Raw genomic sequence first — 14,586 nt, 5'->3', positions numbered from 1 at the left:
TGTTGACATCTAGTGGAAGCCTTGGGAAGTGCAACATGACCAATATCCCACTGTATTTTCAATAGGGAATGAGTTGAAAAACGACCAACCTCAGATTTCCCACTTCCTGGTTGGATTTTTTCTCAGGTTTTTGCCTGCCATATGAGTTCTGTTATATTCTCAGACATCATGCAAACAGTTTTAGAAACGTCAGAATGTCTTCTATCAAAATCTACTAATAATATGCATATTCTAGCTTTTATGGCTCAGTAGCAGGCAGTTTACTCTGGGCACGCTTTTCATCCGGACGTGAAAATACTGCCCCCTACCCCAAAGAAGTTAATGATGGTGTTGGAGTTGTGTTTGGCCACGCAGTCGTGGGTGAATAGGGAGTACAGGAGGGGACTAAGTCCACACCTCTGAGGGGCCCCAGTGTTAAGGATCAGCGTGGCAGACGTGTTGTTGCCTACTCTTACCACCTGGGGTGGCCCGTCAGGAAGTCCAGGATCCAGTTGCAGAGGGAGGTATTTAGTCCCAGAGTCCTTAGCTTAGTGATGAGCTTCGTGGGCACTATGGTGTTGAACGCTGAGCTGTAGCCAATGAACATGACCAGCCTTTCAAAGCACTTCATGGCTACCGACATGAGTGCTACAGGGCGGTAATCATTTAGGCAGGTTACCTTCGCTTCCTTGGGCACAGGGACTATGGTGGTCTGCTTGAAACATGTAGGTATTACAGACTCGGTCAGGGAGAGGTTGAAAATGTCAGTGAAGACACTTGACAGTTGGTTCGCGCATGCTTTGAGTACACGTCCTGGTAATCCGTCTAGCCCAGTGGCTTTGTGAATGTTAAACTGTTTAAAGGTTTTGTTTACATCGGCTACCGAGAGCGCTATCACACAGTCATCCAGAACAGCTGGTGCTCTAGTGTATGTGTCATGATCGTTGTAAGCATACTCGGATTAAAGCACAGCGTGATATGGGTTCCACATGTTTATTCAATGAAACACACAACACAATAAAGAACAAACGAAACGTGACGTTCTGGAGTGCTCAGAGGCAACAACACAAAAACAAGATCTCTCCAAGCACAGTGGGGAAATGGCTGCCTAAATATGATCCCCAATCAGAGACAACAACAAACAGCTGCCTCTGATTGGGAACCATACCAGGCCAACATAGACATAAACAACCTAGATTAGAACCCCCCCCCTAGTCACACACCGACCTGACCAAAATGGAGAATATAAAAGGCTCTCTATGGTCAAGGTGTGACAGTATGCTTCAGTACTGCTTGCCTCGAAGCGAGCATAAAAGGCATTCAACTTGTCTGGTAGGCTTGCGTAGAAGAGGAGAGAGTAGCGGTAGAGAACATCTAGGTAGGGGCTGAGTGGGTAGGATTGGAGGAGAGATGGGGAGAAAATGAAACAAAGTAGTGATCAGAGACATAGAGGGGGGTTGCAGTGAGATTAGTAGGCAAACAGCCTCTAGTGAAAATGAGGTCAAGTGTATTGCCTACCTTGTGAGTCGAAGGTGAGTGGGAAAGGGTGAAATCAAAATAGGAAAGAAGTGGAAAGAAAGAGGTGGAAAGAAATTAATTGAAGTTAGGTGTCAGGAGGTTATATTCACCCAGTACAATGAGTGGTGAGCCATCGTCGGGAAATCAGCTTGTCAAGGTGTCAAGCTCATTGAGGAACGATAGATGACAACAATGTTAAGCTTGAGGGACAAGTGACAGTGACTGTATGGAATTTAAATGAGGAGATAGACAGGTGAAAGGCGGAAAAGAGAAAATCTCCACTTAGGAGAAATGAGTAGCCCTGTGCCACTACTGCTACGACCAGATACTCTCGGACTATGAGAGAACACATAATCAGATGACAAGAGAGCAGCTGGAGTAGCAGTGTCCTCTGGGGTAATCCATGTCCATGTCTCTGTCAGGGCCAGAAAGTGTAGGGACCTAAGATCAATATAGACTGAGATGAACTCAGCCTTTTTGACCGCAGGTCGGCAGTTCCAAACGCTTCTGGAGACTAGAAATTCCACATGGGTTGTATGAGCACGGTACACTAAAGTATAAGAGTTGCAGACATGGGGTGGGGAGTGTCTGTAAACATACAGAGATAAGAGCGAACTGTGATAGGAAGCACACACATACTTGCCAAAAGAGCCAAATGAGATCAGAAAATAACTAGGTAAGATACTCAACTGAGTATCTTTAACTCTGTACTGTTGGAAAAGACCTGTGAGTAAGCATTTCACCGTGTCTACAACTTGCTGTTTACAAAGCATGTGACAAATACTATTTTATTTTATTTACAGGATGGAACTCTTATTCTGAAGGATTCCAAAAATCTGTGACCCAAACATGGAGTGGGGGATTACACCAGCCTTCTGAAAGATCTGGTGAAGGAGAAGATGATGGACAAGACAAAAAGGAGAGAAATTGAATATTTTTTGAGTGAATATGGAATGGAGGATTGCACAGAACTTTTGGAAGAGCTTGAGGAGGAAATGGGACAGGACGAGGAGGAGGAAGGAGGAGGAATTAAATGTGGTGTCAGGTGCAGTGACGACTGCTGAGAAGAAGTTGAATGTAGAGGGAAGTAGTGAGATGAGGAAGGTGGGCGTTTAGTGCAAAAACAGGGATAGGTGCTCCAGTAGTTCAGAGATGTAACTTGTTGAGCGTGAGGGTACCTGCAGCAAGGATCGACGAATTCGGGCCTCGTCCCAAGGATGCTCGTCCCAAGGATGATAAGGATGATTTTGGCCCAGTGGGAGTGAGATTTGTAGAGAGAATGGATCCTTGCTGTTATGTGGTGTCAGGTTGGGAGGAGGAGCGGTTGTGGACTGTTGAGTTGGTGAAGGTTACTCTGAGTGTGTTTCCTCCGCTCAGAGGGAGAGGGCGCTGCGGATTACTAGATTAGGGACAAGAACTGTGCTTTGCTCTCCAGAGCAGGGTACCGTTGAAAGGAGTTATATCAGTGGAGAAAGTTGTGCATGTTAGTTGTGGGGGTGATCATGGGGCTGGAGATCGGAGGTGTCCGGTGAGAGAAAGGCAGATTGAGGTTGCCAGGGTTAGAGTAGTACAGAGAGTGTCGTATGCCGAAGCAGTGAAGAGAGTGGTAGAGGAAGATAGCTACAGAGTGAAGGATCCTGAGAGGATTCCTGTGAGTAGGCAGAGATCAAGAGAGGGTGATGGAAAGAAAATGTGCTTCAGTAAGGTGGGCTTTTTTAGCATTTATAGCCATGGTTGTCAATTGTACTGCAGAAATGGATGGAAAGACAGAAAATAGAGGTTGTGGTGGAAGCGGCAGAGAAGTACTTGGGATTGCCAAAATAAAACAGCTGCAGGGGCGTTGAGTGGTAGTGATATGTCCTCTCAGACCGTTGGTCTGGAGTAGGACTAGGTAGGGTTAAATAGTGGATGGGTGGTGTTTTTTGTTGTTGTTGAGAGGGCTAGTAGGTGGTAGGGTAATTTTCCTTTTCCACAATTTTGGATTATTGTATCTAAGAATATAATGTAGGTAGACCATGAATGGTCTCACACGCCAGTACAGTAGGTGGCGCTGTATGCACCTAAAAGTTGGATGCGATCCGCCAACCAAGTTCCCAAAGAATAACAAGATAAAATCCGTGACCCGGAAGTACATAGTTATCCTTGCTTGCTTTACAGTGGTCGCTGTTATTGACAGTTATTTAAAGAATACAATGGTATTTGACTGGTAAATAATGTAATCAAGAGGGGGTTATCCAATCACGGATTGTCAGAAACACATGGCAAGCAACTTGAAATTTAGTTTTTGAGGCGCACCATGGCAGCTCGCTCAAGGTAAGCAGACAACGATAATGTTAGCTAGCTAGGTCAATCAATTTACACAGCATAGCGAACAAACTAAGAAGAGCAGCTAGTTAAAGTTGAATTTTTGCATGTTACTTTGATATATGTTTGATTGTAGCTAGAGAGACTTGTTGTATCAGTTAAACGTAATAAAACTGCGCTACCATACCGTTTTTGGTGGAATCACCTGGAATTACTGCTCACCACAGCTGTGTACGTTAGTGTGATTTAGTTAGCAAACTTGTGCCACTTCTAACCAGCTGATCGGCGACATCAGTGTGTGTTTATGTAGCTAACGTTAGTTAGCTCACAGCCTTATCGGCTAACGTTAACTTAAAAACATACCATTGTATTTTAATTAACAGTGTAGTTTGCTATCAACTATTTTGGATAGCACTGTTTAGTAAAATAACTGCCCGTTAACGTTAGCTAACTACGTTATGTAATTTAACGTGTGGTCCTGTGAGTTTCAACGAGCTAACTGTTTAACATGAATGTAGTTGCTAGTTAGGCAATTAGTTAGACAGCTAGCTCACACTCGTAAGTGTCAGATGGAAATAATTGGTTAGATGAATCGATGCCTAGCTAACTCTTACTGTATCTAGCAGTTCGCATGCTGTAATAGCTAACTACGTTAGCTAGCTGTTGTGGATTAACCTGATATTAGCTAATGGCTAGGTACCGTTAACCGTAGTTCAACGTTTTACAGAATAACTAGTGTAGCTACATTCAATCAATCCGTGTTGGCATTCAATCAAACTTGGTAACCAGGAGATTGAATATGGCGACTAGTTAGCTACGCCTCCTGCGCATGAACAGCCTTTTACAGTGGTCTCAATTGAAAACATTTTCCCAACCTGTTGCCCCAAACTCAGGGAAAGGAAGGAATGCAAAGTTAACATTGTGCGCGTTAATTGTACGTTTCTAGCAATCTTTGAAGATAATCATCAACTTTGAATATCAGGTTTGAGATTAATAGCAAGCGAGGCTCTGTCACTCGGTGTCACAACACTGACCTCAAAACAGGAGTTAATAATAATAAAAATAATATTCACAGAAGTACATCCCTGTTTGGGTTCTTTTAAGTTAAATTGGTCGACTGCTTTGGTATGGCATTAGACCTGTCTACTGGAAGAGACTATTGTAGCCAGCTGATGTCTGCTCATGAAGCTAATCCTAAAGGTGTGTAGCCCAGCAGAACTAGCCTACTAGCTTGGGCTGTGACATCAGTATCAATGTTTTTCCATGGCGAAAACATGAAGCAGGAAAGTCCTCCTGTATGTACAATATTGTGTGATATAGTTTGGGAAATAAATACATGTGACTCTGGATGACATGTTTGTTTCCAACATTAGGACTGTTTTTCTAAAAACGTTAAATCAGATTCATCAATACTATGAAGTATGGCAAAATTGGTATCGTGTAGGGATGTGCATCTCTCCTTACAAGCACGATTCAATACGCATCTAGATAAATGGGCTCTGACACGATGCTGGAAAGATACACTTTTTTATTTTGAATGACGATTCAGTCCGATTTGATTAGTCAGGAGCTGAGCTGGATGTGTGTGTGTGCGAGAGCTGAGCCACTACCACTATTATATTAGGGGGGCAATTTATGTTTTTGCCCCCCCCCCCCCCCCCCCCCCTTCTTTTTTTCAACCTTCTCCCCCCCAACAAAAAAAAAATTTTTTAATATAAACAAATATTTTTTGCTAGTAATATGCCAATATTTATATTTAGAAATGAGCTATGACATAGCCAATTAATACAGTTTTGTATTCCACTTCCATTGTGTTTACCATCAGTGCCTGAATATCTTTTCACCACCCCCAATCTATGTTAGTCGGTGAGTTCTGAGTAGCCTAATGGTACAGGGTAACCCACATGTTGACCTTTCTCCATTGCAGGGGAAGGAGTCTGTGTCCCTGCTCCACTCATCTCACAGCCCTTCTCTTTAGTGGAGGCTGGTATGCTGCTGTTATAGAAAGCCTTGAGCCTCCTATGAAGCTAAAAGCCTTCCATCATCCCACTTTTGTGGTTTGAAGGAATTTCTGTGCAGGCGCCTGCCAAAGTTCTGCGTGTAGGCCTAAGCTAGTATGCAGTTTGCATTTTACTGATGTCATGCAGACATTGGTCTTGTGCAATGTTGGGCTATAGGCCTACATTTTTTTGTAACTTTAGGCTCATTCTTGCATCCCTTCTGAAAAGCCAGGAACTACACATAATCTCTATAGCCATCCATCTATGTGTTGGATGGCTGTAGAAGTAGGCCTAGCTCTCAGGAATGACCCAGCTAGTCCTCTGCCTGAGGACTTACCTAGAAAGGCTCACGGCTTTAATTGCTCCCAAAGTATTTACTCAGGGATGTGAATACTTATGTATACTGTGAATTTATTTATGTAAATTAGATGTTTTTATATTTCCAAAACATTTGAAGAAAAAAAATCAACATGTTTTCACTGTCATTATGGGTGAGAAAAAAAATCATTTTTTAAATTTGGGCTGTAACAACAAAATGTTGGGTGTGAATAGTATGAATACTTTCTGAAGGCACTGTACCATATACTGGGGTGTTTGGAAAAAGCCACTGAGTGATTTTCCATACCGTCAACTATTTATTTTGAAGTTTTTCAATACATTTGAATAATTGTAGCTAGTGTTGCACATTTTGGGGAATATTCAGAGATGGAAACTTTCCATGTGAATTAATGGGAATATATCGGCATTAATGGAAATATATGCAAATTAATATTAATGCAAATTAATATTAATACCCTTTAAATGTAGATGCTTTTGGCATTGGATATATTTACCATATCATATGGAGATAGAAACATAAACCTTTTACATTATCATAAGTAGACATAATTGCAAATTATTAAATCCTTCCAATAGAAAAAAAACTTATGAATTTAACTTTATTTAAATGAGTTGACTCTACACATAGGATGATTTCACTGAACAACAAAAGGGAATATTGAATGATCCCCAATGATCCATCGCATCTCCCAAAACGTTTTCAACATACATCTGTAAAATGATAGTCTAGAAACTAAAGCTTTGGTTGTCTTCCTCTCAGGCTTCCATGTCTTCTCATTTACATTACATTTACATTTAAGTAATTTAGCAGACGCTCTTATCCAGAGCGACTTACAAATTGGTGCATTCACCTTATGATATCCAGTGGAACAACCACTTTACAATAGTGCATCTAACTCTTTTAAGGGAGGGGGGGGGGTTGAAGGATTACTTTATCCTATCCTAGGTATTCCTTAAAGAGGTGGGGTATCAGGTGTCTCCGGAAGGTGGTGATTGACTCCGCTGACCTGGCGTCGTGAGGGAGTTTGTTCCACCATTGGGGTGCCAGAGCAGCGAACAGTTTTGCTGGGCTGAGCGGGAACTGTACTTCCTCCTACTTCTCCCTGGACCTCCTCAATGTCAACCTTTTGAACATCAGATTCTGAGGCCTCATCTTCACTGTCACTTTCCAACCTTGTTGAGGATGGCTTGTCAGGCTCAAAAAGGCTCAAATTTGCCCGAATGGCCACCCATTTTTCAACCCTTGTAGTGGTCAGCCTGTTGCGTGCTTTGGTGTGTGTGTTCCCAAACAAGGACCAGTTGCGCTCTGAGGTGGCTGATGTTGGTGGGATTTGGAGGATGATGGAGGAAACAGGGGAAAGAGCCTCAGAACATATTCCGTTCCACCAGGTGGCTGATGAGATATGTTGGCACGACCGCCAATTTGCATCTCCATCCCAAAGTCCTTGCTTGTAAGTGTACTTCGCCAGACTGCCAAGAATGAGACACAGTAGTGATGACACACCATAGGCCTTGTTGATCTCTGCACCAGACAGGATGCTCTTGCCAGCATACTTGGGGTCCAACATGTACGCTGCGTGTATTTGCTTCAGGCAGAAGTCTTCACGCTTTTTGATGTATTTCAGAACTGCAGTTTCCTCTGCTTAGAGCAACAGTGAAGTGGGCAGGGCAGTACGGATTTCTTCCCTTACATCTGCGAGCAGAGTCTGAACATCAGACAGGATGGCATTGTCTCCCTCAGACCGTGCAATGGCTACTGCTATAGGTTTCAGGAGATTCAGGCTGCATACCACTCTCCCAAAATACATCATCCAGGAGGATTCTCTTGATGGGGCTGTCCATGTCGGCAGACTGTGATATGGCCATTTCTTGGAGAGACTCCTTCCCCTCCAGGAGACTGTCAAACATGATGACAACACCACCCCAACGRGTGTTGCTGGGCAGCTTCAATGTGGTGCTCTTATTCTTCTCACTTTGCTTGGTGAGGTAGATTGCTGCTATAACTTGATGACCCTTCACATACCTAACCATTTCCTTGGCTCTCTTGTAGATTTTATCCATTGTTTTCAGTGCCATGATGTCCTTGAGGAGCAGATTCAATGCATGAGGAGCAGATTCAATGCATGAGCAGCACAGCCAATGGGTGTGATGTGAGGGTAGGACTCGTCCTCTTTAGACCAAGCAGCCGTCATGTTCGGAGCATTGTCTGTCAACAGTGCAAATACCTTCTGTGGTCCAGTCATTGATGACTGTTGTCCCTTGTGTCTGCTCTTGTAGAATACTGGTTGAGGGGTGGAGATGATGTAGTTAATTATTCCTTGCCCATGAACATTCGACCACCCATCAGAGATGATTGCAATACAGTCTGCTTTCTCTATGATTTGCTTGACCTTCACTTGAACTCTGTTGAGCTCTGCATCCAGCAAATTAGTAGATAAAGCATGTCTGGTTGGAGGGTTGTATGCTGGGCGAAGAACATTAAGAAATCTCTTCCAATACACATTGCCTGTGAGCATCAGAGGTGAACCAGTTGCATACAGCGCTCGAGCAAGACATTCATCAGCATTTCTCTGACTACATTCCTCCATTGAGTCAAAAAAAACTTCTGATTCCAGGAGGACCATGAGCTGTTGCTATCGATAAGGTGTCTGATTCATCATTTTCACCTCAAATAGAAGTAGAGGGAATTTTGTCAGAGGTTGCTTTTTGTGAGCCATGAGGGAACTTTTTTCACTTGGCCAGATGATTCTGCAACTTTGTTGCATTCTTCACATATGATTTGGCACAGTATTTGCAAATGTACACAGTGTTTCCTTCTACATTAGTTGCAGTGAAATGTCTCCACACATCAGATAGTGCCCGTGGAATTTTCTTGTAAAGATGAGAAAAAAATGAGTAAAAAAAACAACAAATACAATTCCATGTACAGGTAAATAGTTAAGCAGTTAGATTAAACAACTCCTTTGTAAGGTAAATGTTTTAAAATGAAACGTATGGAAACCGGTGAATTAACACTCCTCCAGTTAGCAGGCTCAAGCAAGCTAAAACCCACATGGTAGCAAAAACTAACTAGCAGAAATTGTTAACAAGTTAGAAATGATTTAAACACACGTTGCTGTAGGTTACTATTTATTAGTTAACAAAAAATGATGTATGTCATATAAAATACATTCACCCCACCCAGTATTGTAATCAAAACTTACCATAAAGCATGTAGTCCTACTACTACAGTGTAGTAGTGTGGGCTCAATGGCATCTCATTAGTGTGCAAGATCTTGAGAATCAGCTGTGCATGCGTCGGAAGAGTGCACCGCGCATGCGACGGAAGAGTGCGATGCGTGCGATGGAAATTTCCCGGAGGTTTCCGACCCTTTGCAACCCTAATTGTAGCTACTTTTTAACTTACCTGCAGTCAGCTTGTGTTATTAATTTCACCGGTCACATTATTTTACATAGCTTACCATAGCTTACCAATTTTATTGGTCACATACACATGGTTAGCAGATGTTAATGCGAGTGTAGAGAAATGCTTGTGCTTCTAGTTTCGACCATGCAGTAATATCTAACAAGTAATCTAACAATTTCACAACAACAAAGGAATGAATAAGAATATGTACATATAAATATATGGATGAGCGATGGCCGAAAGGCTGTCGTGATAATTTCCTGTATTACTAAATGGAAAGAGTTTACAAACCACACACAAGTCAGTTATATTTTAAACTCCATCTTTAATTATACGAGCTTCACCATAGCCCTTTTGGCTCAGATCAATTCAGTGTCTATAAATGAGTTCTCTGAGTCCTTACAAAACAATTCTTAGTATCTTTTATGGAAAAGATACACCCCTCATCTTACATGACGAATAACAGATCTTAGGAACATTACAAAGAACCTTTTACTTGAAAGAGGAGTATCCCATCCAGATAGCATTAGCTATACATTATCGTTCAGTTTGGTCTCTTTAGACGAGATTCTAATCTCGTTCTTGGTACCACTTAGGACCAAAACATTACCTCATCCAATGGCATATATCAATTGTCAATTCTGGATACCCCCATCTCAAATACACCCCCTCCTGGACAAGCTCAGAAAGGGGAGTGAGCCTCTAGGTCATATACTATGAAAGATAAGTTCAACACATCAGAGGGGTAATACAATGATTCCAGACACTGCCATACTCCTCCCCCCAATGGGAAAAGGGAGTGACTAGCGTACAGACATAGTGGAGCCCTTCTCCCTTTCTGATATTCTGCATATTATGAAATAAATAAAACATCTTATTTATATATGTTACCTAACTAATTCTGATTCAGCTACGACAAGGCATAGGCAGTAGATGGTATAGAGTACAGTATATGAGATGCATAATGTAGGGTATGTAAACATTATATAAAGTGGCATTGTTTAAATGACTAGTGATACATTTATTACATCCAATTTTTTAGTAAAGTGGCTAGAGATTTGGGTCAATATTTTGGCAGCAGCCACTCTGTTAGTGATGGCTGTTTAACAGTCTGATGGCCTTGAGATAAAAGCTGTTTCCTTGCCAAAAAAAGGATAATTTTGTCTTTTTAAGCATTCTAGTACAGTTAAATAGTTGAAACGCAGACACATGGACGCAGTGGTCTAATGCACTACATCTCAGTGCAAGAGACGTCACTGGTTGAATCCAGGCTGTATCACATCCGGTCGTGATTGGGAGTCCCATGGGGTGGCGCACAATTGGCCCATCGTTTTCCGTGTTGGACCGGGGTAGGCCGTCATTGTGAATAAGAATTTGTTCTTAACCTTTCTAGGACACACGTTCCGCTAGCGGAACCCCCCCCACAACATTCCGCTGAAAAGGCAGCGCGGGAAATTCAAAAATACTTTTTAGAAATATGTAACTTTCACACTTTAACAAGTCCAATACAGCAAATTTAAGATAAACATCTTTTTAATCTACCCATCGTGTCCGATTTAAAAAAAAATAGAAGAAAAAAAAAGATTTACAGCGAAAACACAACATATATTTATGTTAGATCACCGCCAAGTCCAAAAAACACACAGCCATTTTTCCCAGCCAAAGATAGGAGTCACAAAAAGCAGAAATAGAGATAAAATTAATCACTAACCTTTGATGATCTTCATCAGATGACATCATGTTACACAATATATGTATGTTTTGTTGATAATGTGCATATTTATATCCAAAAATCTCGGTTTACATTGGCGACATGTTCAGAAATGCCTCCAAAATATCCGGAGAAATTGCAGAGAGCCACATCAAATAACGGGAAATACGCATCATAAACTTTGATGAAAGATACATGTTTTACTTAGAATTAAAGATACACTTGTTCTTAATGCAACCGCTGTGTCAGATTTAAAAAAAACTTTACGGAAAAAGCACACCATGCAATAATCTGAGATGGCGCTCAGACAGGGGAAAGTCAACAGAAATACGAAATTACATCAAATATTTCCTTACCTTTGATGATCTTCATCAGAATGCACTCCCAGGAATCCTAGTTCCACAATAAATTGTTGTTTTGTTTGATAATGTCAAATATCTATGTCCAAGTAGCTACTTTTGCTAGCACGTTTAGTTCACATGTCCAAATGCTGGCGCCGGTCCAGGCGAACTCGGACGAAAACTTCAAAAAGTTATATAACAGGTCGAATAAACTGGTCAAACTAAGTAGAGAATCATATTCAGGATGTTGTTATCATATATATCCAATAACGTTCCAACCGGAGCATTCCTTTGTGTCTACAGAAGTAATGGAACGCAAGGCGATATCATGAGGAATGCGCGTGACCAGGGACTGGTATTCTGCCAGTCCACTGACTCAAATAGCTGCCATCCGGCCCCACATCACACTAGAGGCTTCATTCAACGTTTTACAGACTGTTGACATCTAGTGGAAGGCGTAGGAAGTGCGAACAGATCCATATCTTACTGGGATGTGAATAAGCGATGAGTTGAAAATCAACCAGCCTCAGAATTTCCACTTCCTGTTTGGAAGTTTGCCTGCCGTATGAGTTTTCTATCCAATAGTAATAATAATATGCATATATTAGCATCTGGGACAGAGTAGGAGGCAGTTCACTATGGGCACGCTATTCATCCAAAGTGAAAATGCTGCCCCCTATCCCTAAAAAGTTAACTGACTTGCCTAGTTAAATTTAGGTTTCACACACACCACACTGACAAGTTATTTTGTTGGCATTTACATATGTCCCCATTACCATTAAAACATAATCAAAACCGATTTCTTTCACTTGCTGTGCTGTTTCGTTCATTTGTTTCATTCTCAACCAGGATTTCATCATGCATGTCAAGCAGTGCAGTTTCAGCTCTGTCTGTCCATGGCCTCTCTTCCTCAGTGCACACTCACTGTGTCCTTTTCCATCTTGTCCAGCTGTGTATGTAACATTTCACGTAAACGCTGTTTCTTGTTTGCATCGAAGTAGCGTTCCTTGTACCTAACATCGAGCATGGTGGCGACACCGTAAAGAGGCTCAGCGAGAATGCCACCGAATCGCTTGTTCACAGCCGAGTACTTTTGTACGTTTTAAACCCACGTTCTGTGTCGGCAGTTTTGTTGGGTAGGCGTTTCAATGCCATGAAAGTTGGTATCACGTCTGCTGCAGACGCAGTTGATTAGCTTATTTCTAAAGTCAGTTGTTCGAATGGCGCTAGGAGTGTTCATGTTTCAAACATGTTCTCAAATGCCATTGAAAGGGCAGCAGCAGTATGAGAACCAGCACATTCTTGAGCATGCGATGCGGCTTTCCTCTTTACGAAATCCTTGTCGACCCACTGTGCTGTCAGAATCAGCATTCTCATGGGTCAGCTTTGACTTCGGTTTTGCACATCGGCATTAAACTAGACATCGGGCCGATGTTGGCATTAATAGCTAATATCGGCCAATTCCGATATGCTACCCGATATATCGTGCATCCCTATCGGAAACCCTAGACCCACTCTAATTTGCATTCCACCCTAAAAGATTCCACAGAAGACGCAATCTCAATCGCACTCTACACGGGCCTTTCCCACCTGGACAAAAGGAGCACTTGTGTGAGAATTCTGGTCATTGACTACAGCTCAGCATTCAACACCATAGTGCCCACAAAGACTAAACACCTCCCTCTGAAACTGGATCCTGACGGGCCGCCCCCAGGTGGTAAGGGTAAGCAACAACACATCTGCCACACTGTTCCTTAACACGGGGCCCCCTCAGGGGTGCGAGCTTAGTCCCTACCCTGTACTCCCTGTTCACCCACAAATGCGTGGCCAAGCACAACTCCAACACAATTACGTTTGCTGATGACACAACGACGAGACGGCCTATAGGGAGGAGGTCAGAGACCTGGCCGTGTGGTGACAGGACAACAACCTCTCCCTCAAAGTGAGCAAGACAAAGGAACTGATCGTGGACTTCAGGGAAAGGAGGGCTGAACACTCCCCCATTCACATCGACGGGGCTGTAGTGGAGCAGGTTCAAGTTCCTTGGTGTCTATATAGCCAACAAATTATCATGGTCCAAACACACTAAGACAGTCGTGAAAAGGGCACGACAACTCCTTTTCCCCCTCAGGAGACTGAAAAGATTTTGCGTGGGTACCCAGATCCTCAAAGTTTTACAGCTGTGCCATCGAGAGCATCCTGACCAGTTGCCTCACCACCTGGTATGGCAACTGTGGGCTCCCGAGTGGCGCAGCGGTCTAAGGCACTGCTTCTCAGTGCTGGAGGCGACACTACGGACCCTGGTTCGATTGCAGGCTGAATCACAACCGGCTGTGATATGGAGTCCCATAGGGTGGTGCACAATTGGCCCAGTGTCGTCCGGGTTTGGCCGTCATTGTAAATATGAATTTGCTCTTAACTGACTTGCCAAGTCTAAATAATAAATAAAATGGAAAATGCTCGGCCCATTACATCACTGGGGCCAAGCTTCCTGACATCCAGGACCTAAACTCAGCAAAAACAGAAACGTCCCTTTTTCAGGACCCTGTCTGCAAAAATAATATGTACAAATTAAAATAACAGACTTGATCGTAAAGGGTTTAAACATTGTTTCTCATGCTTGTTCAATGAAACATAAACAATTAATGAACATGCACCTGTGGAACGGTCGTTAAGATATTAACTGCTTACAGACTGTAGGCAATTAAGGTCCCTGATCAACAACTACTGGAAGAACAACTACTGGTTGCAGTCGTTGCAGCTAAAGGTGTCACAACCAGTTACTGAGTGTAAGGGGGGCAATTATGTTTTCACACAGGGGAATTGGGTGTTGCATAACTTAATTCAATAATTTGTTTCGTTTTCGTGAACTCAGGTTTCCTTTATCTAATATTTGCTTTAGTTTGAAGATTTGATAATATTTAGTATCTAAAATGTGCAAAAGTAGAGAAAATCAGAAGAGGGGCAAATACTTTTTCACAGCACTGT

At 42.4% G+C, this 14,586-nt stretch overlaps 1 protein-coding gene across 1 annotated transcript in view; it reads left to right on the top strand.

Annotated features, from left to right (window-relative positions):
* Positions 1–3,624: 3,624 nt before the first annotated feature.
* The window catches only part of LOC111961219 (AF4/FMR2 family member 1-like), a 76,284-nt gene continuing 65,322 nt past the window's right edge, over positions 3,625–14,586 (top strand). Inside the window, exon 1 of the mRNA XM_023983303.2 lies at positions 3,625–3,810. Coding sequence (XP_023839071.1) covers positions 3,794–3,810 — 17 coding nt within the window. The 5' untranslated portion in view covers positions 3,625–3,793. The remainder of the gene's footprint in view (positions 3,811–14,586) is intronic.

This window comes from Salvelinus sp. IW2-2015, linkage group LG4q.1:29, assembly GCF_002910315.2.
Source record: "Salvelinus sp. IW2-2015 linkage group LG4q.1:29, ASM291031v2, whole genome shotgun sequence".
Taxonomy (NCBI): Eukaryota; Metazoa; Chordata; class Actinopteri; order Salmoniformes; family Salmonidae; genus Salvelinus; species Salvelinus sp. IW2-2015.
This window is presented reverse-complemented; position numbering and strand designations above follow the sequence as displayed.